Genomic DNA, 27,075 nt, shown 5'->3' with positions numbered 1-27,075 from the left:
AGAAACTGAAACATCTCAAAAAGGACTTTCTTTCCCCACAAGTCCTGTAACACTAGCATGATTAAGATCTCTAGGCCACCTGGAACTGAATATTTGGAAAATAAATAAGCATAGAAATTAACACTGTGTATTCTTGTGTTTTATACATACAGTGAATTTATGTGTGTTTCCTTTCATAGAAAAATATTTGAAATTTAGACTTTTTAGTCATTGCTTGAGACTGAGAAGGGACAGTGCATGAGTGGTGCTAGCTAAAAGGTAGATGTCTTTTTTTTTCATTTTTTTTATTTATTTATTATTTTTAATTCATTAATTACATTGTATTATGTGACACAGTTTCATAGGTACTTGGATTCTCCCCACCCCTCCCCAAACCCTCCCACCATGGTGGATTCCTCCACCTTGTTGCATAAGGAGATGTCTTTTTAAAGTGATAATGTTCTCTCAAATGATGACTTCATATAAATGTATTAAAATCATTGAATTATAAAAAATGTATGTTTAGTATAATATACAGTTTGATCTGAGGAAAGAAAGCTGTTTTTCAATATTTGAAAAATAGAGATAGCTGAACTGAAGGTTGCCTAATATTAAGGAATGCTATCTATGAATGGTCTAATTGTGAATTGTTTTGACACACATAAATGCACGTATGGCAGCATGTTGAATTACGAGAATGTATTTTCCTCAACAAACTGGCTATATGCTTAATAGTAGTCATAAATTATCAGAAGCCAGTGACCAGGAATTAGATGTCAGGTGAAAAAGAATATCTGGAAGGAAAACAAGAAAGATTGTACAGGGAGGACCAGGGAAGGGAGAACAAACACACTGCTGCCAATTCTACTTGTGTCCATGGAACACAGCAAGTTCTCTTTGTCTGGAAATTGTTGGGTATCTACTCTAGCAGCAAGTAACATTAACAGGACTTCTTTTCTCAAGATTAGTCTTCAAAATATTGACATAGAACAGAATCTTAGAATTAACATGATGGTGAGAGCCTAAATCCTTGGAAGTTCTTGTAGGGGAGGTTTAAAATGACCTTTATGAATTGGCCACATGCCCAAACTAAAACTAAGAAGGTTGTTGAGTGGATTTTTGACATAGAGTATAAGAAATGAGGAAGATCTGAAATTGTGAGGGAGAAATGAGTGAGAAAAGCTGAGGAAAGACCAGTGCTCAGCTAATTCTAAGGGGAAATTAAAAGCCATATAATTTTCACTCAGTTGTGTTGTCATTCATTCAATGAATACTTAATCTAGTACTCTGTCCTAGGTGTAGAGGAAGAGAAAAAGCTTTCCCTTCTACCCATCTAAAGTTCACTGGCTAGGGAGCCTTCACAAAAGGCAGATTTCAGTTTTATTTGACACAAGAACCATCAAAAGGAAAAGAAGACCCAAAGAAGCAGTCAAAATGGATATCTTAGTGCTAGATTTGATTAAGAGGGGAAAATTGCAGGGAAGATCAAACAAAAGGTTAGACAGGTTGCACTCAGCATTTCCTGCTCGCTTGCCGTAGTCAGCCATGTTCAGAGATAATCAGCAGGTGCAGGGAAGGCACCTCTCATGGGTGAGTCAGAAAAGCTTTCCTACAGGTAATGTTTCCAGAATCCCTTCACTGTAACATATTTATATGCCAAGCCACCATATGCTTGTTTAGAAGAGCTATAAATCCCATCACACATAATGCTACGTCTCCTGGAACTTTATGGACGAAACAGCTAAAAATTCTCTGCTCTGGTTTTATTTATGATTTAGCAAAGAAGATAGTTCCAAAGGAGACACTTTTTTAAGAATATCCAAAACTTAATGAAATATGATCATTCTAGGAAAATGTATGAATACTACTTATTTAGTGAATATTTTTTAAAAATAGGAAATGGAAATAGACTAGTTTTACAATAGTAATATCAAGAAAGATAAACTCAGAGAAACATTACAAAAGAGTTTTAGTTATATCTATAATGTGTACATATTTGTGTCATTTGAAACAAATATGGCAAACTATTACAATCTATTAAATATATTTTTTTGTAATTGTTCTTGATTTTCATGCATGTTTAAATTTTTATATTAGCAATACAGTTTACAGTAACAAGATTTGAAACTAAAAGATTAAGCTTGGAATTGGGAAAGAATGGAGAAAACCATGGTGAGGAAGCTTTGCAAAGCTCAGGCTAAAACTATTGATGCTTTGGAGTAGGATAATGCAGAAGTCATAAAATAGTGAAGCTATTTGATTGAGAGATAAAGCAATAAAATTGGGTGACTGATTTTCTTTCATGTAGGGAAAGTCAACAACTTAAGCACAGAAAATTCTCTAAAAGGCCTCTGCCTATCATTTTCATTATATAACATTCCTGTCACATCTCAAAAAAAAAAAATGTTCCTGTAAAGAATATTTGCTTCTCGTCAGGGAATTTGGGATGGGATAAAAAGTACAAGATCCCCACAGATCTTTAGTTTCCCAGTCTAAAACTGCGGAAGCACTTCCAGGTGGGTTTGCCAGGCTCAGGCAACCTTCCAACCAGCCCAAGCAAAAGTGAATAGCAAACACAATGTGGCTTTTAAGAAGAAACTCAGTGGGAAGCTTTATGACAGGAAATTAAATGATTTCCTGCTTTTCACTCATGAAGGAATCTATCTTACTTAAGAGGGAAGCTTTAACGTGGAAGGAAGGCAGTGCATATCAATATTGTTATGTCAATAGGGGCATTCTCCAGGAAGTTCTTCTGGTTCCCAGAGTTACCTAATTGCTTTGGAGGTTGGAACTTTGCATCTTCACTTAGGGAAGAAAACAAGAGAACAGTGTTAAATAAAAGAGTTTTGGTGAGAATCTGGCCTTGAGTTCAGGATGAGCTCCAAGAGGGTGTATTCATTGACAAGTTTTATGCCTCCAAATAGTTGAGCAACTCTGTTCTTTCACATGTTTATCATCATTTGTGTTCTTCATCCTGTTCCAGGGTCTCCTGTGATTTTTTCTTCTTTATCAAATAAGCATTTAACTCATGGGGAAGAAAACTGCTTTTGATCTCAATTTTAACTATCTTAAACATGATCCTTTTGAATCCTATGAGGCATATATTATTTTTGTAGCTAAATTATCAAAAACTCATGATTTTGTGAAATTGTTAAAGATTGCCAAATTAGTGCAAAAAATCAATCTTTTCATTGTTATTGTGATATCTGCCTGCCATTCTCTACAACTGTATTTATACCCTCATATTTTCAGGAAATTATAGAAGCTAAATCACAGCTCCAAAATGGTCACAGTGATCACTTCTCAGCTGCTCAGATGTTTTTCGTTGCAAACATGCCTAAACTTTGGCAGCTATTTTAATTATTACCATTAACTTTAGATGAAGAAAGTGGGTGGAGAACTCATTAATCTTTCTTCATGTCATGTGTTTCAGGGTTTTTTTAGCAGAAATTTGCTGTTTAGGTAAGAAATCTTTATTTGTATTATAATAAATAGTTCATAATAACATTAAAAGTGATCAAATTTCTAGAATAGTTTCTCAGTTTCCATACTGGGCAATAATATGAATAAGAACATATCCTGAATGCTGACATTTCTGTCATTCACTCATTTATTTGCTTACACTTTTCATATATGAAGTTTGCCTGGCCTAGTAGCAACTAATATTTGTCTAACAGAACAAAAAAGAGATGAGGGAAAAAAGAAATTAAGAAAACAGGGTGGGTGGCCACCATTGGCACTAGGGCACAACCTGGCTCAGGCAGGCCACTGCCTTTGCCACTCAGGCACAGCCCGTGTGTGGCAGGGGGTTCCAGGGGGCCCAGCGTGAGGGTGGTGAAAGCTTGTGCAGAGTAAGCCTCAGGTCTTCCCCATACACTCGATCCCAAGCTGATGCAGGTTGGGGCAGGGGGCTAGGGAAGAGAACCCTTGGTTATCAGGCTGGCCTGATGTGCTGGTAGACCAGGTTTGGGGAACTTTGAATGGATCTGGATCTTGAGTGTGTGGAGGGATAAAGTACCAGGAAAGCACATGTGCCAGGAGCTTGGGAGCCTGCTTGGCAGGCACAATTTCAGGTCAGCACACCAACCCACTGGAAGACTGAGCTCCTGAAGAACCCATGCACTCCCAGGGACTATAAATTGATCAGAGAAAGAAGCAAGAGAATGTGTGGGAGGAAACATTGCTGAAGGAGTATGTTGCAGGTGAGGAATGACTTCTGAGTGACTTCCAATGACAAAGCCACTGTACTTGCAGATAAGAGAGGGGCTGAGACTGAGCAGTTTGGAGGGGAGAAGCTGGAGGACCTTTATGGGTAAGGTCGATGCACCAACCAACATGGGAGACCTGAAGTGACCTTGTTAGCATGAATCACCACCAACCTCCACTCACCAGTGCACACTTAAGGTATGGCTGGGGGCCTACCAGGCATGGTTAGTTCACAGTACCTGCCGGTGAATGTCATAACAGGGGACAGGTAATGTTAGACTGAGCCATGATACTAAACAATGCGTGAAAGAATCAGATCTGAGGGCAGATTCTGCACAGGGATATGTGGGTCCAACCCTATGGAACTATAATTTCTGCTGGTTTACTTATGAGCTGGGGTGGTGAAAGGCTGAGCAGGGCATGACCATAGGTACTCAGGTTGGAAACAGGCACAGCTGGTCCAGGCTGCGGCATCTGCAGGCACACCCAAGAATAGGGTGTGGAGTGAGATGGGTTGGGCCACAACATCCACCAGTTCAAATGAAGGCCAGGACAGAGGGGGCAGACTATGCCAGGTAAGGACATAGATCCACTGGCAGATATGAGATCTAGGTCTGGGAGCATGCCTAGTGGGAGAACTTGGGAAACTCCTCTGGTAGGCCATAGCCTCTTCTGGTGATCATGTGATTCAAGTCTGGGTGTTGGTCATGTCCGGCAATGTAGCTCTACCCATTGGCAAATGTGGGGTTGGATCTGGCGAAGGGTTAACCATGCAGGACCTGGCCAACCTTAATGAACTAACATGTGCAGGATCCAGGCTGGCATGTGGGTCATGCCAGGCTAAATTATCAGTCCTGCTGGTTTACATGAGCCAGGGTTGGGAGCAGACTGTGCAAGGTTAGGCTGCTGCACCCACCAGTGAGAGTTGGGACTGGGGAAAGGCTGGGACAGACCAGGCTGTAGCACCCGATGGCAAAGGCCAGGATGGGCAATGGGCTATAGGAAGCTGGGTCAGAACTACCACTGGCACATACAGAATCAGTGGGTAGGAACAGGCCTGGTTGGAGAGCTAAGGGACATCCTGGCTGGGTTGTGGTTCACACTGGTGAGCCAAAGTGCCAGAATGGTCATGGCAAACTGGATTGGACATGACTGAAGTATCCCCCGGCATGGGTGTAGACTGGGCCTGAGGTGTCCCAGACTGGGCTAGACTCCAGAACCCACTGGTGCTCATGAGAGCCAGGTCGGTATAGAACATGCTGGGCTAGGTCTCAGCATCCACAGAACCACATAAGAGCTGTTTCTGGGCATGGACCAGGTGTTACTGAGATATTGCACCTAAAGTATGAACTAGAATGGGTGTGGGCCAGTTGGGCAAGTCCATTGTTTCTGACAGAACAGGAGGTGGACTGAGTCAGTCTGGGTCAAGGACCCAGCAGTGTGCACTAGATGTGCCACAGGGAGGAGATCTGATAGAGGAGCTTGGGAAACTCCTTTGTCAAGACTCAGTCCCTGTAGATGAACACAAGAATCAAGGCTGGGAGCAGCCCAGACCATGCCAGATGATGGGACCTGACAGCATAAGTGTGGGCCAAGTCTGGGGGCAGGAAAGGCTGAGCCAATTCATAACACCCAATGGCAAATATGGGAAATAGGATGGTGTGCAGGACAAGCCATGTCAGAAAGCAACACCAATCAGTTCACATTAGGGTGAGGCTAGAGGCTGGCTGGGCTGGGTCAGGCTACAGCACCTGCTGGCAAATGTCAAGGTAAGGCAGGCCATGCCAGACTGAGGTACAGCACCCACCAGCACATGTGTGAAGCCAGTAGGGGAGGCAGTGCAATTCCTCTGCTGGGCCACTACACCCACACATGAGCGTGAGGACTGAGACTGGCAGAGGCAGGGGTGGGGAGGGTTGCAGAATAGATCAGGCAGGAATTCAACACCCACTGGACTGCATGTGAACTGGGTTAAGGAAGAACCAGGCTGGGCTAACCAACTGTTTCCACTGGTATATGCATAAGGCAAAGTATAGGTTGATTGGGCTTTGTCGCAGCATCGATATCAAGTGCTGGGATAGGGGACAAATTCTGTCAAGCTAGACTGCAGAAACTTCTGGAGAGTGCAAGATCCAAGGCTTCTAATAGGCCCAGTAGGAAAATGGTGGGCACCTCCTTGATGGGCTGTAACTCACACTGGTGAGCATGAGAACCAGGGCTTGGGGTGGGCCTGGCAAGACAGGTGGCAGCACCCACTGGCAAGAGTATGGGCTGCATAGTGGAGTCAGTTGGGTTGAGCTAGGTTTCAATGCCCACTGATGTGTATAAGTGCTGAGTGGGATGTGAGATCGACTGGACTTGTCTGCTGCACATAATGGCAAGCACAGGAACCAGGGCTGGGGGCAAGCTTAGCTGGGGTTCTTGGGAGTTGCTCCGACTAGGCTGCAGTTCCTACTGGTGAATGTGAGGGCCTAGTGTGTGGTGGACAGCGTTTGGGCTGGGTTGCAGCATCCATTAGTTTATGTAAGAGATTGGGCTAGAAACAGAACTGAACCAGCAATTTCAACTACCAGTTTATGAGTAGACTGATGTGGGTGAGCCAGATAGAGCCAGAGCCTGTACTGGTAAGCACACACAAGAGTCAGATCGGGGATCACTCAAGATGAGTTTCTTTGGCAATCCCATCAACTAAACCAGTGGACTCAGAACTCCAATCATGGGGAGAATCGCAGGATCCAGGGTCTGACCATGAAGTGCATGTCATACTCTGGTGCACATGGAGGATATGGCAGTTCATTCGAGTTGCAGAGGACATTGGGTACCATAACAGAGAAAGGAGGGCAGGACATATTTAAGTACTCCAGCCAAGCATTGACAGCAAATATCTGATTATCTGGAGACTGTACGGTGCCTTATGCCAGCCATTGGACCTTGGAAGCATTTCTTCATCCTTGGATTAGTGAGACTGACACCAATTCAGGACTACTGAAATCACTGAGCAAAATCCAAAGAGCATGCTCCACATTGTGGACACTGGGATGATATCAGGTGGCCATTCCACATCCCCAGGTACCAAGAGGGTTGAGAAACTGGGTGTGACTTCTCCCTTATCGCCTTCCTTCCCCCAGATACAGGAAGAAGAAAAGGAAAGTTCTGAAACAATGGTCTCAGCCACTTTCCCCTAATCCTCGACCCTTCCCATTTAGTCAACTATGTAAACATTATCAAAAACAAAATTTTAAAAATTAAAGAAAACAAACTAAAGAAAGTGCAAGGAAAAGATTAACCACCAATTACTGTAGGAACACTAATGAGAAAATATTAACAAGGTCTTGGAGGTTCAGAGATTTAAAAGAAAAAAAGATTTGTTTTTATTTGAAAGCAGATCAGATTTACAAGAAGAAAAACAGAAAGATCGTCCATTTCCTGGCTTACTCCCAAAATAGATAGAATGGCCAGAACTGAGCCAATCAGAAGCCAAGAGTTTCTTCTGGGTCTCCCACATGGGAAGCAAAAGGAATGAATGCATGTGGAAATCAGAAGTTAACTAGGTAATGGACAGGGACATTTTCAGGCAGAAATAAATAATTAATAAAACTATGTTGTGGTATAATTCATGATAGCCATGAGAGGAAATGAATAAAGAAAATGTGGAATATATACAAAATGGAATATTATTTAGCATAAAAAGAATTTAATCTTTGTATTTGCAACAAAATGGATGGAACTTGAGAGTTTCATATGAAATAAGTCAGACACAGAAAGATATGAAATGTTCTTTCTCATACATGGAAGTCAAAAAAGAAAAAAACCAGCCTAAACACAAATAAATGATAACTAGAGGCTAGAAGTTTTAATAATAACACATCAGCATTGGAAGAAATAAGACCTTTCTGCTACACAACAGAAGTCTCCATGGTTCATAATAATCCATTATGTTTTATGAAGATAGAAGGAAGGAGCTCCAAGATTAACTATAGACTAACTCCCCTTAGTTGATCATTACATATTGTATATCTGTATTGAAATTTGTATTATAGTTCATAAATACATACAATTATTGGTTTTTAACTTTAAATACATAATAATGGATAAAGCATGCAACATTTTTATAAAGCTACAATATATAATAAAGAATAAAAATATAACAACTTTATACAGAATGTTCCATGTGTAAGAAACATGTTCCTGAAAATGTAAAAGCTATTCAGAGCCAAGAACATATGTCACTATCTAGGTCTACCTTTCCATCAAAGCATGTATTACAAGAACCATTCATTCCTAAATGCCAAACATAAAGGTGCAGTCACTACACAATAAAGTGACTGCTTTAGTAACACAACCACCATGTCTCTAAAAATTCCAATGTTAATCTTAACATAGACATTCACTGGTATTATCTAAGGAAGTAAATTTATGAGAAATGCACTTAAAATAAGCTTAAAATGTTGACTTTGTGCAAGAAATCTGCAATAATTTAATTTTATTATTTTCCAATAGCATTATGGTTTCATTTGAATATTCAAATGCACTATCCATATTAAAATCCATATTCCAGCAATGTTGTATAATTTAAAGCAAATAATTGTTCTCCAAATTTCTGATTTCTTTTCCATAAAATGGATAAAACAGTAGGTACTAATTCATGGTGTTATGACTAATTAAGTAGCATATGAATAATTTAATATCTGTCAACTTTCAAATGCATTATATTTTTGTTACTCAGCCATTAATAAAATTAAAAGTACAAATATAATATACATGACCAGACAAGTGGATTAAGAATAAATAAAAGGGGTCAGCACAATAGCCTAGTGGCTAAATCCTCTCTTTGCATCTGCCAGGATCCCACATGCACACCAGTTCATATCCCAGCTGTTTCATTTCTGATCCAGCTCCCTGCTTGTGGCCTTGGAAAGCAGCAGAGCATGGCCCAAAGCCTTAGGACCCTGCATCCACACAGAAGACCTGGAAGAAACTACTGGCTCCTGGCTTCAGATTGGCTCAGTTCTAACCATTGTGGCCACTTGGGAAGTAAACTAGCAGCTGGAAGATCTTTCTTTCTGTATCTATTTCTCTCTGCATATCTATCTTTCAAAAGAGAAGAAAAGATAAAACAAATAGGAAAAATTCCAACAGGTCTCTACTAAGTCTTTTATATTCAAAGTAACATCCCTTAATCAGTGACTGTCTAGCCCTCTTATTGGCATAGACTATATAATGAGTTTTATTTGCTTGAATTTACTATTTTTAAGCATCTCTTTTAGCTTATTCATTACCTTCTTAAGCCTTCTATTTTCCAAAACTTGTAAAAACACAGTCATGAGCCAAGACAATACTAACAAGCAACTGAGTTGTTTTATCTTAACACTGTCCCTAATTACAAAGATTTCCAATTTCATTGGTGAGTTTATTACAGACTTTTGCTATTTTCATCCCTTCAAAGAAAATAGTTTTATCTTTTCATAAAAGGTAATAGGTGCTTTCTACTACCTCAGCATCTATCAATTTTAAAAACATCACAGTTTTACATTCATATAGCTATGTGTTTGAAAGAAAACTAAAGCTACATCACGTGACTATCCCCAGATCAATCTTGATCCTCTCACTGGTGATCATACCCACTCTCATGTTATTAAATATCATGTAAACATGGAAATTCCTGCATTTCTCATCAAATCTGCAGACTTTAGTAATTATCTATTTTACATATTTGTTTGAACAACTAATTCACATCCCAAATTCTGCATTTCCATCACTGAATTTCATGTCTTTGACTCCCTTAGCTGTTCTATCTATTGTTCACTTTCTATGTTTCTCCTGATGTTTTAGACATTTTATGAAAAAAAATTCTCTGGTCAGTAACTATAGAACTAGCTTTGGTTTCTCTCAAATCTTTTAGTTATTCAAGAAATCCCACCCTTATCCTCAGTTATACAATTTCTCATTACTTCCTCAATTGTACTTATTAATGATAGTTCTAGCAATCAACACTAATCACCTTTACTACTGAACAAAACCTGTTCATGACTCTCCCAATACCCTCCATTGAGATAACTTTTTAAAAAAGTAAACCAGGTCATGTTTCCCTTGTTGTAAGAATCCACAATAGTTTCCCATTTCACTGTAAAAAGCTTTACAAATGCATTTATTATACGATCTGGACTTTACTGAATAGCTGGCCTATTTTCCCTTTCACTTCATCAGGTTACACACACAGACATACACACACACAAACGAGAAAGATAAATATCTAGGGTCATCTCCTCCTTGTTCTGTTGCCTGAAAGACTGTACCCCCAGATATTCCGACGGTTAGTATCTTTCCCTTCAAGTTATCACTGAAATATTTACTCTGAACAATTCTACAAATTACCCCCCTCAATTCTTGTTCTGCCTCTTTTTACTGTTCTATATCTCACTCTTTAGAGTTCTCTGTTGTATATGAATTTATTTTCATTGATTATATATTATTGAGCAAGTAACTATTTTACACATTTTGTTCACATGAAAGTAAGGTTCGTTGATCATGGTATTTATCTAGAAATATTTGCTAAAAAAATAAATGCAGAATGGAAGGAAACAAGTCTTTATGTATTGAGTATTTAAACCAATTTTTTTTTTTTACCATGCGAAACACTCAACTTTATTCGCTTTATTTATATATTTAACAATTCTAAAGTATTTACTTCTTGCTTTGACCAAAAAAAATGAAAAATATAGGAGCACTGACTCCTCTTTAGGAGAAAAGGGTTATATGTACAACCATGGAGAGTTACAGTTCCTCCGTTACATACAAAGGAAAATATTTAAAAAGTGCTTCATTGATCAAAAAAGGGCTAAGAGCTGCAAGCATTTATTCACACTGTACATCAGACCCAAGAAGCCCGTATCATAACCTCTTGGCACCTGTCACTAGGAACTGCACAACCTACAGTTAGACCTGCTTTTCACCTGCGTCACCAGGCCACACCAGCGTGGAGCAAAGCTGCCCCGCTGCGCTCCACTCCGGCACTCAGCTGTCTGTTGCAGTGAGCAGTCACCTGGTAGGGGGAGCTGACAGGCCACACCTTCACCAACCTCAGGCACACAGTGCCCCTCCCTCTGACTTGGCTTTGCCCCTGGCCAGGTAACTACTTCCAAAGGGGAAGTGGAGTCCAGGGCAGGCAGGAGTCGAAGGACTCCCTGTCCTCACTCCCAGCCGCTTGCGACTGTCTACCCTGTCACCTTTTAGCAGCTTACATGGTGCTGTGCCCTCGGGAAGGCAGGCGTAGAAACATGCCAACATAAACATGAATCTACTCCTCCCTGCCTCTCCCCCACATCCACCTTACCACAAATACTCTTGATTTAAGGCTCTTTTTGGACCATATCAAAGCTCAATGAGGAAAGGTGCCCTCAAGTTTCCTCCAGGACCACACCACTTCCTGCAGGAGGTCTGCCAAGGTGCCAGACACAGGCTCACTGAGGCAGCCAGCGGCAGGACGAGGAGGGCTGATTGTATGGGACCTGCTCCTTTCCCCAGAGGCTTCTAACTCCAAAGGTCAATGCTGCCCTTGGAGGGGGAGATCCATGATTGGCTTGGTTGGGAAAGGGGAATTTCTGGAACCCTGAGTCTGGATTTCCCAGTGCTGGCCAAGGAGGAAAGATTGTTTGGGAGACTGCATTCTGGAAGGGGCTGCCAGCTCAGGGCAGGCTCAGGCCTTGATCCTGGCAGCAAGATACTGCCTCGGCCAGCCTGCACTCCCCTGCTCGAGTAAGGAGGCGCCACACCGCCCAGCCCAGGGGAGCAGCCCTGGGAAGTACAGGAAGCTGGAGATAAGCCAGATTAAAAAGCAGAATCCCACAAGGCACAACATGCAGGTGACCCAAACTCTCACTTGCCTTCCTTGCACAGAGAGGGTTCCATTTGCTGTGTGCCTCTTCCCCCAAACCAGCAGTCCCTCAGGAGGGAGATGGCAGAGATCCAATTTGGGTCATGACATGTGTTTCACTCAAAACAAACAAATAAACAAAACTGAGGCTGAAAATCCAAACGATTTGTCTTCACGGTCACACTGTAAGTAGCAAAGTAAGGCTCACATTCTCTTGTTTCTGTCTGTAAAATCTGACTATTTCCTTGAGGTGATGTTGTGAGTGATACAAGAGTAACTATGAATTACTGGATTCTTCCGAAAGGATCTCTGAAATGCCATGAAAAATGTGCACTGGTCAATGCTAGCAATGAAACGGATGTTTCAGTTAATGCTGAAGAAAACACTTTTCAGTCTAAATGAGATAAAAACATTGACATGTTGTAAAGTGCCTTCTTACTCTTCATCAATTTCCAGCAACATTTAATATGTTTTCTCCCCCACAATACAAGTGAAATGACTATATATTTACATATGTAAATATCATCTGCTTCAGAGAAAAAGGAATAGTATGAAAGCCCCTCTCAATAAAACTTCTCTAAACAGGTCCTGGAAGAAATTACAAACCAGTTTCCAACTTGTCAGAAATCATGGAATGAAAAATGTGCACTGTATTGTCTTCACAATGATAAATTTGTGGTGTAGTTATAATACTATCACCATGGTCAAAAGCCACTCAGATATGGCCAGACTAAAAAACTAATGTGGTTTCATTGATTTCGGTTTTTGATAAATGTAATTTAAAGTAAATTATCACATCTTTCCTGAAGAACATAAAACATAGTGCAGCACTTGTCACAACACTGTCTAACCTACTTGGAAAGTGGTCCTTAAAACACTGGCATATTATATGAATAATATGAAGCAGATAAATGTCTCTGGTCTTGACACCTCTTAAAAATCACATTAGCTGCAATGAAAGATTAATACAGTATTATGTGCTGTCTTGTACTTACAAACAACTTAAGGCCATATAATAGCATTTACTTGAGGCTGTGGATTTGCAAGAAGACTAGAAATATAAGATATCCTGACTTTTCCCTGGAAAGAACATAGACAGTCTAATAAAACACATAGGCAATTTAGCAGACGTGAGTCACTGCTGTTTATGTGTATACTCTTTCCCAATATTTCTAAGTTTTTAAATCTTTTGCTATGATTCAAATCACATATTATGCTGTATGATCCTCACACTAGTTTTGGGGATGTAGGCAGTTAGGTATTATCTCTCCAAAAGCCTTTACTGATTCTTCAATCTGAACTCTTGGCAGTAATTCCAGGGATATTATAATTCTCTTATGACAATATAGTACCATGGTTCCTTAAAATGGTTCTTCTGTGTATCTGGTTCTAGATGTGGTTGTTTCCTCTACATATTTCTCTTGCTATGATCAGATATGATTTGAAATATGATGTAATCTGATTTCTCTATGATCCCATTCAAATGCTCTTCAATCACAACTGTACTTTAGTTTCCTTCATTTAAAATAAATGATACAAATGCTATGTATATTTGTGTATATATTTATATTTATGTATATAGGTATATGTGTGTTTTATGTATGTGTGTGTGTATATATATATATACATATATATATGAAGTTGTAAGTATGTAGGACTCCATGCAAGGTTTAAGAGAGTTAAGAGAGGGACAGAGAAAGCTTTCCCACCTGACAGTTCATCCGCTAAATGCTCAGCACAGCTAGGTAAGGGAATCTCCTGACAGGAACCTGGCATGGAGCACAGCTGGAACTCAAACCAGGCACTCTGATGTGGGATGCAGGTTACCCATAGTGGCATCACAATCACTACACCCAATAGCCATCCTCCACACACTCATCCAACAGATACACTATGTTAAAGAAACAAAAATCACTTTTCTAGCAGCATGGTCTAGACTGTGTCACAGTGCAACAGCTGGTCAATAACATGCACTGAATGAGGGAATGAGTGAAACATTCTAGTTAGTGCTGTATAAGCAAGTTCCAGTTTGCTCCTTTAATGATTAGGACGAAGTATTGATCCTTTTCCTGTGTATTTTTGTATGCGAGTGATTTGCTTCACATTTTCCTTCTGCAATTACCCTGGACCTTTCATTTTGTTAAATACACAGCAATAGTTCAATTGAAAGGACATTTACATTATTTTGATACTTTTAATTCAGGAATTAATAAGCTTTGAAAGAGCCTATGGGTGAAAACATGATAAACCAGTGATCAAAAAGGTGAAACAAACACAGATTTTAGAACAGTCCTAATATGTCTCACAGGCTAAGAAAAATAAAGGGTTTGTGAGGACACAGCAGGGTCCAGAAACTGGTTTTAAATGTTCTGAAAAATAAAATCAGAAATCCTTTGGAAGGTCATCTAGAAGCTCAACAACTGCAGAAAAGTGTTTTTACTTTTTAGCATGTGGCTCATCTACAAAAAAGGAGAAATTCTATAAAAATCTAACATTTTAGGAAAGGATCCCTAAAATGAGTTTAGTGTGCCATGAAAGGCAAATGCAAATTAAATGTGAAACACCAGGTATAATTCATGTTTTACATACAAAATTTCACTGATGGTCTATTGATTTTAAAGTGGTGACTTGCATATTTTATTTTAATAAAATACAAGAATAGTTTTCAGCATTTTATTCAGTTCTAAGAAACTGTCTCACCGAACGGTCATTGTATTTTAATTTCCAATCCATGAGGTCTTCTACAAGTCTCCCCAGATTAAAGCTCTCATTCAAAATAAAGGAATTCTAACTTATTTCTTCTTTATGTATGGAAAAACAGAGAAATGCAGTGAAATACTCAAATGCACAGTGAATATAGGTATACAAGCTCAAAACGCACTGTATGCCTCCTAACTCCCCAACTTGTTCTCTGTTAATGTGATGATTCATTCAACCTTGTTAACTGCCTGTGTGTTCGCTGCCTGAGAAACTTGGCAGTAAACAAAGAAAATAGTCTCCTGCTTCACATTACTCAGCTGTTACCAACCGAAACACACAAACGTGAGCAGAGAGGCCCTGACAATAAAGCCTTGGACAGCATAGGATGAGTCTGTCACGCAGGCTTAAGGAATCAGTGAAATCATTCTCAACCAGGAGCTGGAAAATGAAGAGCAAGTGGGAACCAGCTAGTGAAGACAGAGAGGGAAAGTGCTTACCTTGTGGGAGGGCAAGGGTCCCCTGTCAAATGTAACTAGTAAAGATGGACAGAAATAAACACACTGGTTCTGAACTGTCAGGTTTTTGAGGGAATTCTGTTAAGGGACACTACAACAAAAATGTGTAACAAACAGTGAAGGGCAAGAAATAGGCTGGGTTGCAGTGGCAACTCAACAGCTGTGAATCTACTCGGCAGCGAAGCAGGGCATGTACAATGATCAACTCTGTTGTTTTTCTTGTTTTATGCTTTGGGTTTTCAGTACTTTTTAAGAAAATTTACTGTGCTAGAACACAACAGCAATAATTTACTACTCAGTGTGTCTTGCCAGTATCCCTCAGAGCAAAACAAGCATGAGAACCTTTATAAGGGATCTGAACCAATAACTCATAAGGCAGCATGAATCTAATGCCAGGATAACAAATATTAAATACTTACTTCCGTTATGGCCCCACCTTACCCAAGTTTATTGTTTGGTCATAATTATCTTGCCTACTAAATAGTCCAGGGAAGGACTGATCAGATCACCTCTAGAGGTATTGTAAGAATAAATAAATAACCACAGGGTTTTAATCTCAGTGCCACCATGTTGACCTATCTTATTAACTCCTCTCTTTCACTAGCTTCAAATTGAGATAATGATATTTACTTCACAAAATTTTATAAGATATTTCCTGCTTTGGGATAAACCTGACATATGGTAGGCAGTCGATAAATGTTCATTTCTTCATCTTTTATCATGCTGAATACGGAGAAATTTTGTCTAAAAATTTAGATAGAGACTAACTTTTTAAGGAAGTGATTTACTGAATGTTAAGACAATGGTAATAATCAGTCAATTCTGTAAATAGCAACACATCTTTCTTACAGAGAACTTGGAGGCTTTCATGTGTTTGGTGTTTTCTGTCTCAAAAAAAAGTTGCAGTTAATAAAATTCTTGGGAACTGTGGATCTGAGCTTAACTTACATAGTCCTTTTTAAAAAAAAATAAATAAAGGTTGTGTTAATCTTTCTTCTCCATGTGGCTCCATTTTCCAGGGATTACTCAATGCAAAGTTAACAATTATAAATTGACAAATGTTTAGAACATATCTAAAATATATCCACTGTGAAATAATATCAATCTTCTTCACAGAGATATGCTATCGAGCTACCTATATAACTTGCCTTCTCTAGATATCAGAACCTTGCCCCTCAAAGTCAGATGTAAGTGCACTGAATTTAGAATTCAATGGGACATATTTCTATAGCTTGGGACTTCTCAAAGGCATCATAAAAGCTTGATAAGAATGCTTAGATCCATGCTTAAAATGAGAATTACATATTTGGATTACAAAAGTACAGTTCAGAAAATCTGCAGAAAATCTCTTTGCACTGAAACAAACATCTGTTATGTCAAATTTCCATGAACGGTTTGAAAATACCTTTTATAATGTGCTGGGCTGTTTTGTAATGCTATAAACAACAGATTGACCACCACCGGACTGGGTGGAGAAAAACTGTTTCTCTAAATTCTAAAGGGTAGAACACTCTAGATCAGAGGGCTGGTACCTGGAAAGGGCTGTGTGCAGTGTTGCATTACGGCAGAAGGTAAATGGGCAAAAGGAGAGCATCCATGGGGCAGGGGGCATAGAGATAGAGATGAGAGACAAGACAGAGACCTCACGACCTTATTGTCTCTGAAAGACCCCACTTCTCAATATGGTTATATGGCTGATTAGATTTCCAATAGATGATCTTTGTGAGACACACAAGCCAATAACAAGTAGTAAACATATTCATTTATAAATGTCTTTGCATACCATATGTGTGCTTTGAACAGAACTAAAGATCTATTTGTAACCAAAAATGATGAACTCCTAGCATCACTGGTGCTTATGCTCAAGTAAAGACAGAATATAACAAGTTAATAAAACTGTCTCCTCATTACAGAAGATATAATTACAGTAAATACTAAAATGAAAATGGAGGTGCCTATATCCACATACATACTCCCCACAAGCAATTCTTCTTAAATATAAAATTATCCCCCCAAAAAACGTTAGTTTAGGCTCACAAGAAAATATCAAATGATATGGCAGAATTTCCAGTCAATACTTTCCTTTGCCTTATAATCTATTGATCTCTTCTAGAATATATATATCATATCTTCACCACTACATACTTTTCTTTAATTTTGGTATAACAAATAGGCTCTACTTTTGTCTATATATATGGAGTTCATTTCTTTCCACATGGTTTTCCCTCTGTGTTAACACACGATTCCTTCCATTCACATCTCTCAGCTTCTGTTTTCAGCTGCTCACTAGGTCCCAGACTCTTGAAAACTCAACACATCCAAACTACACCCATATATCATCTCCCCAGAATGGGACCCTTTGCTTCTACAGGCTTTACCTTAGTTACTAATATGCCATTAACTCACAAGTCTCTTCCCTTGACTCTCTATTTCCTAATTTCCTTCTGAAACTTCTTTACCAGTTGATTATTTTCTGCAGTATATTTTCGGTTTAGTTTTTCTCCCTATTATTCTTAACAAGTGCTCTTACAATTGCCTGTTTACTATATTCTTCAATTTCTACCTGGCATCACATCCAGTTACCTCTCAGATCTATCTCATTACCATTACCAGTACTACTAGTCTGGGCAACAGAGTTCATGGAAAATGTCAGATTGGGCTAAGGTGATTTTTTTTCTAATGATTGTCAAATGAGACATTCACATACTGGATGAGAAGTTGGGCTTATAATTTCTGAATTTGAGTTGGCATCCCAAAACAAAGGACAAGTTGCAGGAACCATCATGGATACTAATTAAAAGAATAGTCCTTTGTTCTACCCTGCTATACTGATTCAAAATCTCTCAAGTTTAGACGTTCTAATTTTATTTTCATTGATTTCTCACATAATTGTAACGTATAAGCTCTAAGATCTTATTCAATTGTAAATTTCAATGATTGTAAAACTCCAATCAAAATCCAATTATCCATTTGAAGAAAATAGGTGTAAAGCCACTGTGTGCAATCGTTAAAATAAGCACAAATCTTTGAGTGGTTCACATAATGAAAAAATATTCATTTCTATATGTAAATTTGATAAATGTGTGAAAATAATCACTTCACATTAATGGCATGCTTCATGAATATTTTTCCAATACATTTCTATTGAGCTTTATTTAGTCTAACACCTGAAGCTAATGGAGTCACATGAAGAAACTGGGACTGTATCTAAGATAAAACTAGCAATGAATGTTACAAAGTATGTAGAAATTTGAATTCAAAATACATTTAAATAAAAATGGCTAAAAATTAGAACAGTATAAGAGGTAAAATTAAAGCTCTTACACTGTTTGTATTATTCAGTTGACTATCTAAAGAAAAGATTTCTGCCTTGAACAGCACATGTCAGTAAATTCCTAAGAATGTTTTTAATCCATGATCCAGCAGTAGAAACAGCCTCGATAATTAAACTACAGCAGCTAATGTATTACAATATGAAGTCAGTGCCATAAATAAACTGTCCTGTGAGAATATATATGAGAATGATTAATTCTACATTTTGTAAAATACTTTCAAGGAGCAAATGTGTAAATATAAATCTAAGCCCTACGGTATACTAAAGGATCAAACTTTGGACTCCAGGGAACTATGAGCCAAGATGGCCGAACAGGAAAAGAATGTGATTTTGACTTGGGAAAACTAGCAAAAAGAAAAGCACAGGCAATATACTCCCAAAAGACAATATGGAAGAGGTTTGCAGTATAAATTCTACAGAAAGCAGAGAGGCACTGTGCAAAGCAAGGACCATGTAATTGTGCAGCAGTGAACAGAGACTCCATGCTGGGGACAGGAGAACATTGGCTATTTCAGAGACAAAGACAAAAGCAGACTTTTGCTGTCACAGTCACTGGCAACACTGCCTGACATAGACTCTCACTGACCACAATAACCCTGGGTTTCTAACTGGAGCCAGAGATGGGGCAGAATTCTAACGGAACATCGTGGAGGAGGAGCACACTTCTTTCTCCTCATCCACCCATGATGTGCCTGGAGAACAACCAGAAACAGACATTTTAAATCATCTCAGACCAGCTAGAAGGGATCATCATCTTAAGATCAGTGAAGGCTACAGTGGGTATGACCGCTGTAGTTTTCACCTGACTCTCTGTGGGCACACACAATTAGGCCGTATTATCAAAGGGATAAATCTATGTTTCCCACTGACTTTGAGCTGAGTGAATTGCTTTTCAATCTCCGGGGCACCAAGTGCCAAGGTGGAACACACCTAGCTGTCTGCTATTTTCTCCTACAACAAGCACGGTTCAACAACCAAGAGAAAGCAGACTGAGAAAGGATGGGAAAAATTATGTCATACTAATGGAAAGAAAAACGAGTAGGTACAGCTATTCTAATATCAACCAAATTCAACTTTAAACACTGTTTTAAGATGGAGAAGTTCTTTATGATTGAGGGATAACTTCAACAAGAAGATGTGACTATAGTAAATGCAAATTCCTCCAATGTCAGAATACCTGGCTATTTGAAACAACAGTTGATGAATGTAAAGGGATACACAGCTTCTAATGTTTAATGAGAGACTTCAACAGCCCCCACATTCTTCATTGAATAGATAGCAAATAAACAAAGAGACATATGAACTAACCTGTACTTTGGACAAAATTGACCTAATTGACATTTCCAGAACATTTAATTCCACAGTTGCAGAATACAAATTCTTTTCATCAGTGCATGTCACTTCTTCCTCTAGGATAGACCAATGCTGGACCATAAAGCAAGCCTCAGCAAATACAAAAAAATACAAAAAAATAACTGATTCCATGTATCTTTTCTGAACACCGTGGAATAAAGCTGGAAATCAACAACTCAAGAAACTAGAAAATATTCAAATACATGGATAATGAACAGTTATAGCAAAAATCAAAAGAAAAATTAAAAATTGCTTAAAACAAATGAGGATGACAGCACATCTCAAAATGTGATACAGCAAAAATAGAGAGTTAATAATGATTAATGCCTACACCACAAAATACATCACCAATAATTATGATGAGATGCAACCAGTGTTAAAGACCTTCCCAAGAAAACAAAGCCAGGACTGGATGACTGCACTGTTAAATCCTACCAAACTATGGAGAAAAATTAATTCTAATCACTCTCAAATTATTCAAAATAACTAAAAGAGAAAGTATCTTCTCAACTTTCTTTAGACTTCAGCATCACCTTAATCTCAAAACCATACAAAAATACACCAAAGAGAAAGAATTGTGGACCAATATTCCTGATGAACGTAGATGCAAAAGTCCTCAACAAAATACTGGTTAACTGAATCCAACAACACATCAAAAAGATCATCCACCTGAACCAAGTGGGATTTATCTTTTAGTATGCAGAAGAATAAAACACAGAGGACATATGCAAATCAATAAATGTGATACATCACATTAAGAAGATAAAAATGAATACCAGATGATTATCTTCATAGATGCAGAGATAGCATTTGACAAAAATATTCTTTCAAAATAAAATCTTTAAAGAAATTGGATATAAAAGGAGCATTGCTGAACAAATCAAGGCAATATACCAAAAAGCCATACATAACATTATTAAATGGGGGAAAGTTGGAGGCATTCCTTTAAGATCTAGAACCAGACAAGGATGTCCACTTTCACCACTGCTATTTAATATAAAGCTGGAGAAGTCTGGCTATCACTGCTGGCAGACGACATGATTCTCCAAATAGGAGAATCCCACATTCTATTGGAAAATGTAAGTTTGGTAAAGTTATAGGATACAAACTAATGGATGAAAGACGGTTGTGTACACAAACAGTGCATGGGTTAGAAAGAATTTATAAAATCAGTCTCCTTCACCATAGCAGGAAAAAATGCATTAAAGTACATTTACTCAAAGATGTGAAAAATCATTAACACAGAAACTACAAAATAACAAAGAAAAATAGAAGACACCAAAATGTAGGAAAATGTTCCCTGTTTCTAGATTTGCAGAATTAATAACATGAAACTGTCCACATTGCTGAAAGCAATTTACAGATTTAATATTGATTCCAATCAGAATATCTACAATATTCCCCTCTGATTTAGAAATGATAAAATTCATATGCAGACACCAGAGACGTCAGATAACTAAAGCAATCTTAAACAACAAAAGCAAAGCTGGGGGCATCAAAATACCAGACTTCAAAATGTACTATAAGGGCAATTCTATTTACAAAGGCATGTTACAGGTACAGAAACATAGAAAATCAATATAACAGAATAAAAACTTCAGAAATGAAACCTACACTGCTACAAACAACCAATTTGTGTCAAAATATCCAAAAACAATCCAGGAAGAAAGAACAGTTTCTTCAACAAATGGTATTGGGAAAATTGGATCTATGTGTGCAGAAGTGTGAAATAGACCCCTACCTTATACCTTATACAAAAATCACATCTGAACAGATAAAGGATCTAAATGTAAAATCTTATACTATCAATTTGATAGAACACAGAGACACTGCAAGACACAGATGTAGGAAGTCTTCTTGAAAAACACTCCATAAAAACAGGCATTTAACACAAAAATGAACAATTGAAATTACATCAAGCTATGCACTACAAAGGAAACTTATCAAAAAAGTGAAGGTAGCCAACAGAAAGAGAAAATATTTACAAACGACACAACTGTTAGAGGATTAATATCCAGGATCTAGAAAGAACTCAAAAAGCTCCACAGCAAAACAAAAAATCCAGTTAACAGAACAGCAAAGGAAATGGACATATATGCTTCTAAGGATGAAATTCTAATGTTCAACAGACATTTTTAAAAATGCCTAGGTTTACTAACTATCACGAAAATGTAAATAAAATCACACTGAGGTCTCACCTCACCCGTTAGAATGACCATCATACATAAATCAGAACAGCATGAATGTTGGTGGGTGGGGATGTGCCCTAATCCACCGTTGGTGGGAACAAAAACTACCTCAACCATTATCGAAGACAGTGTGGAGTTTCCTTAAGTATTTCCAAATACATCTACAATATGACCCAGCTGTCCCACTCTCGAGAATACATCCAAATGAAAGAAAATCAGTATATGCAAGTTATCTTTACTCCCATACTTATAGCAGCTCTATTCACAATAGCTAAGCCATGGAATCAAGGCAGATGCCCATCCACTGATGACTGGATGAAGAAAGTGTGGCACACATATTCTAAGAAATATCTCTCAGCCATAAAAAGAATGAAATCTTGTGTTTGGTAGCAAAATGGGTGCAACTGGGAGCCATTATGCGTACTGAAATAAGCCAGTTCAAACAACACAAATATCATATGTTTACCCTGATTTATGATATCTAATACACTGAGAACAGAAAATTAAGTCTATGAGCTAGTTTGACATTTTGAGATGTTGTCATTGCTGATAGCCTGTGTCTATACTCTTGATGGACGGTGGTGTTTCTTTCCCCCACCTTTTTACTTGTTCAGTTCTACAGCTAATGCTATATTGTTGCACTTGTGACTGTGAAGTACACTGAAACTATGCCATTGTAAAGATTATAAGAAAAATAAGGGAGGAGGAGGGTGGACGGCGAATGCTAGAAAGAAGGGAGGGAGAAAGCATCACCATACTCCTAAGTCTTTACTGTAAAATTTACTAAACTTATAAAAATAATTTAGAATACAATTTAAAAAATAAGTTGAACTCCAACATATTAAGCAGCATATGTGGACTTAGAGGACTCAGAGTACAAGCACAGGTATATTCATAAATAGTGAGATATTTGTTTAAAGTTTATTGTATTATATTTAAATTTTTATGTTAAAGCTATATGCACAAATTTTATGTTTAAAGCACTTATTTTAATAAGAATGTATTTTTCCTTAGAAGTTTTGTAAATTGTGCTGAGAATCTCCTATTAGACCCACAATGAATTTATTATAATGCTACTGATATAAAAATTTTGAAGCAGGAGAGCAGCTGGACAGAAATAAGTGGAAGATGAAACAATGTTTCCTTTCTGTTTATCATAAAGCTCTCTTGGATCAATTCTGGAAAATCCATGATTCTTGCCTATAACCTATTGTTAGCTCCCTAACCTCCAGTGACTATTAATATTCAAAACCACACACAGGCTATGGCAAGTGAATAGGAAAATTGTATCTGTACACTAATTAGGATTTGTTTTCCCCTGCATATATGGAGAAGAGTGGAAAGGAGTTTTTGTCAAGGGAAATGTGGTTACATATATCCACACAGTCCCATAGTTACCAGGGAATCAGCTTCCTTCTAGTCTTCTCTGTCATACCTAAAGCATGTTTCACATTCTCAAGTCCAAAAGTAATTGCTCTCCCTAGCCTTGCTATTTCTATTCCAGTGAAGGGAGAAAACAGGGAAGAACAAGGGGGACAGTCTCTATTGTTGCATGCTCCAGATCCCTTCCTTCCTCTCCCACTTCCTCAGTGACGCTCTCCATCCCAGGTGTCTCCTTCTCCACAACCATAGAGATGACTTTAGTGAAGCAATGGTTTTCAACTTTAGCTGCCCATGCATTACAAAACCCATGATGCCTACATCATGCCTAAGGGAGTTACATCAGAAATTGCACCAGTGAGCCCCAGATCTCACTATGTTTTTAAGAGTATTTATTAGGTAATCCCAGTATGAAGCCATGCTGGAGAACCACTGTCCTAAAGAAAAGTTTTTCAAAAAGCTATATTTTTTCTGTCACATACTCAAGTAATACGTAGAGACTTCATCCTCAGAGTACAGAACAGGAATATTATCAGGCCCATGTGCCTTTGGAGTCAGTTTTTCCTATTAAATTCCCCCTTCTCCCTTTTTTAACAGTATCTTTCTTCTGTGACATCTAAACCACAAATTCTCTTTTCTGTACCAATGTTGGTCATCTTTGATCCTTTACTTTTCACAGACTCTCTTATCCAAATACTCTATGTGGCTCCAAAATTATTCTCAAGATTTTTCTGCATCTTTATTCATCCAAAGCTGGTGCAGCAACAAAATTATTTGAAACACACACACACACACACACACACACCCCTAATGTCACTTCTTTGCATCAGTTCCTGTAACAGTTTTCTATTGTTGTAGGGCTCTTTGACACTCAGGAGCCCTTCCTGCCTATCCAAGCCTCATCTTAGGCCACACACATTATTGTACTATTTCTTCTTTTTATTCTCCCACTCTTAACACTTGACTTTACCTTACAAACCCGTTGAACTCTCAAACTCTGTCAAACACTTTCATTTGCTAATTCCAGTTCTATTAGGCTTGTGCTCACTTCCACAGACTGGATCAGAATACATGCTGCACTTCATCATGGCTCTAATCGTAACTAAATATAGTTGTTTCATGAGGGTACTGGATATATTCTTCACTACTTTGGTTCAGAAGCTAGGATAGCTTCTATCACCAGTATATACTCAGTAATAAAAAAAAAACTAAAGATTCCTAAATATGAGGAATATTAAGGTAATGAAATCAGGTCAGTGGGAACAAACTGAAATGGTTATAAGCTCTTGCTTGTAACTTGGGGACATGTGACCAAGTTAAACATCTCTTCCAATTTTTCAGTATTTTTCTGTGTCTCTGCAGGTTGTGATTTGATACCAGTACAGTATCTTCGCTGGGGAGACCCTGAGCCCATTGCAGCTGTGGTATTTGCCTGCCTTGGCCTGCTAGCCACCCTGTTTGTTACTGCGATCTTCATAATTTACCGTGATACACCAGTGGTTAAGTCATCCAGCAGGGAGCTCTGCTACATTATCCTTGCTGGCATCTGCCTGGGCTACTTATGTACTTTCTGCCTCATTGCAAAGCCCAAACAGATTTACTGCTACCTTCAGAGAATTGGCATTGGTCTCTCTCCAGCCATGAGTTATTCAGCCCTTGTAACCAAGACCAACCGTATTGCAAGGATCCTGGCCGGCAGCAAGAAGAAGATCTGCACCAAAAAGCCCAGATTCATGAGTGCCTGTGCCCAACTAGTGATTGCTTTCATTCTCATATGCATCCAGTTGGGCATCATAGTTGCCCTCTTTATCATGGAGCCTCCTGATATCATGCACGACTACCCAAGTATTCGTGAAGTCTACCTGATTTGTAACACTACCAACCTAGGAGTTGTCACTCCACTTGGATACAATGGATTGTTGATACTGAGCTGTACCTTCTACGCGTTCAAAACCAGAAATGTCCCAGCTAACTTTAATGAGGCCAAGTATATTGCCTTCACAATGTACACTACCTGCATCATATGGCTGGCATTTGTGCCAATCTACTTTGGCAGCAACTACAAAATAATCACCATGTGTTTTTCTGTCAGCCTGAGTGCTACAGTGGCCTTAGGCTGCATGTTTGTGCCAAAAGTGTACATCATTCTGGCCAAACCAGAGAGAAACGTGCGCAGCGCCTTCACCACTTCCACTGTGGTACGCATGCATGTAGGGGATGGCAAGTCATCCTCTGCAGCTAGCAGATCCAGCAGCCTGGTCAACCTCTGGAAGAGGAGGGGCTCCTCTGGGGAAACCCTAAGGTAAAAATTGTGGGGGCATGGTGGGACTGAAGCACTGGCTTTTCATCCCAGGTGTATTATAGAGAAGATAGCTGAGTGAATCAACCTATGCAAGGCAGAGAAGGCTTGGGACCTTCTCATTAAATGGTTTATTGGGGGTGGGGGTGTGAGGGTGTTGGTTGGTTTTTGTGGAGTGACTGGTAATTGGATATGGGTCCAGTTTCTTAGATCAAGGGTAGACACCTGAAAGTTGAGGTCAATGATAAAACAATTACAGTAGAAGGTAAATGAAGTCAGGAGGTCAGGTTCAGAATTAAATCATTGCATCACTGCAAGTGATCCCATGTCCTGAGCAAATGGAAATACACTGTAGGCTAAATTTCAATTCAACAAAGCAGAGAGCAAGGACAGCTGTTAACAGAGAAAGCCCAGGAGCTTTATACATCCAAGTGTACTTGTATGTGCATGAATCTTATTCAAGCCCAGAAGAATTCTTGGATTTTCATCCCATGTAATCACAAGAATGTGTAATTTATATTTTAGTTTTCAGTGGGCAAGCTGAACTCTTTGGAAGATATCTAAATAGCCTAAAGGGCGAAACAACGTAACAGCTTTGAATATAATCCTGGACAACCCAGAAGTTACCAAATTCTCTGTTGCATGTATTCTACCTCCCCCATCCCCAGCCAAGTTTAATATCACAGCAATAGATATTGTACAGTTTCTATATTAAAAAGAATATAGAACCAACAACCAATTATTTCCTCATAAGGACCTTCTTATATGATAAATTACTTAAAAATAATTCAATATGCAATAAGGTCATGTTATCAGTAATTTGGGCATAAATTTCCAGGTATTAAAATGGTAACATGTAATGTGATAATTGGAATTAAGAAGATCCTTATTTCATAGATCCATTGATTGGGAATGAAGATATCCTCTCTTAAAGTAGTAAATATCAAAAGAGCTACCAGGGATATCTGCACTGATAAATCCAGTGAAATTTGAAAGCACTCTGAAGACATATCTTTCAAATGGAAGCCTCTAAATAATATTTCTCAAGCTATTCTCTTAAGCCATCAGTTGGTATTAACAGAAGTATTACTTTTCAATCAACCTTACTTCAAAGCATGACATATGGCAATGATTGCAATACTGGATCTGCTGAAGTTTGAAAAGAACTCCCAATATATTTGAAGTTTATTCACAAGGCATAAATAATTTACATTACTAATTTGTAGCCCTACCTTTTTCAATTCTTC

At 38.5% G+C, this 27,075-nt stretch overlaps 1 protein-coding gene across 1 annotated transcript in view; it reads left to right on the top strand.

The window, feature by feature from the left end:
* The window catches only part of GRM5 (glutamate metabotropic receptor 5), a 254,704-nt gene extending 228,849 nt beyond the window's left edge, over nucleotides 1-25,855 (top strand). Inside the window, exon 7 of the mRNA XM_058663716.1 lies at nucleotides 24,892-25,855. Within this exon, the coding sequence (XP_058519699.1) occupies nucleotides 24,892-25,835 (944 nt within the window). The 3' untranslated portion in view covers nucleotides 25,836-25,855. The remainder of the gene's footprint in view (nucleotides 1-24,891) is intronic.
* Nucleotides 25,856-27,075: the final 1,220 nt, after the last annotated feature.

This window comes from Ochotona princeps, chromosome 4, assembly GCF_030435755.1.
Source record: "Ochotona princeps isolate mOchPri1 chromosome 4, mOchPri1.hap1, whole genome shotgun sequence".
In the NCBI taxonomy this organism is placed as follows: Eukaryota; Metazoa; Chordata; class Mammalia; order Lagomorpha; family Ochotonidae; genus Ochotona; species Ochotona princeps.
Note: the sequence above shows the minus strand (reverse complement) of the source record. Positions and strands in the feature narration are given on the sequence as shown.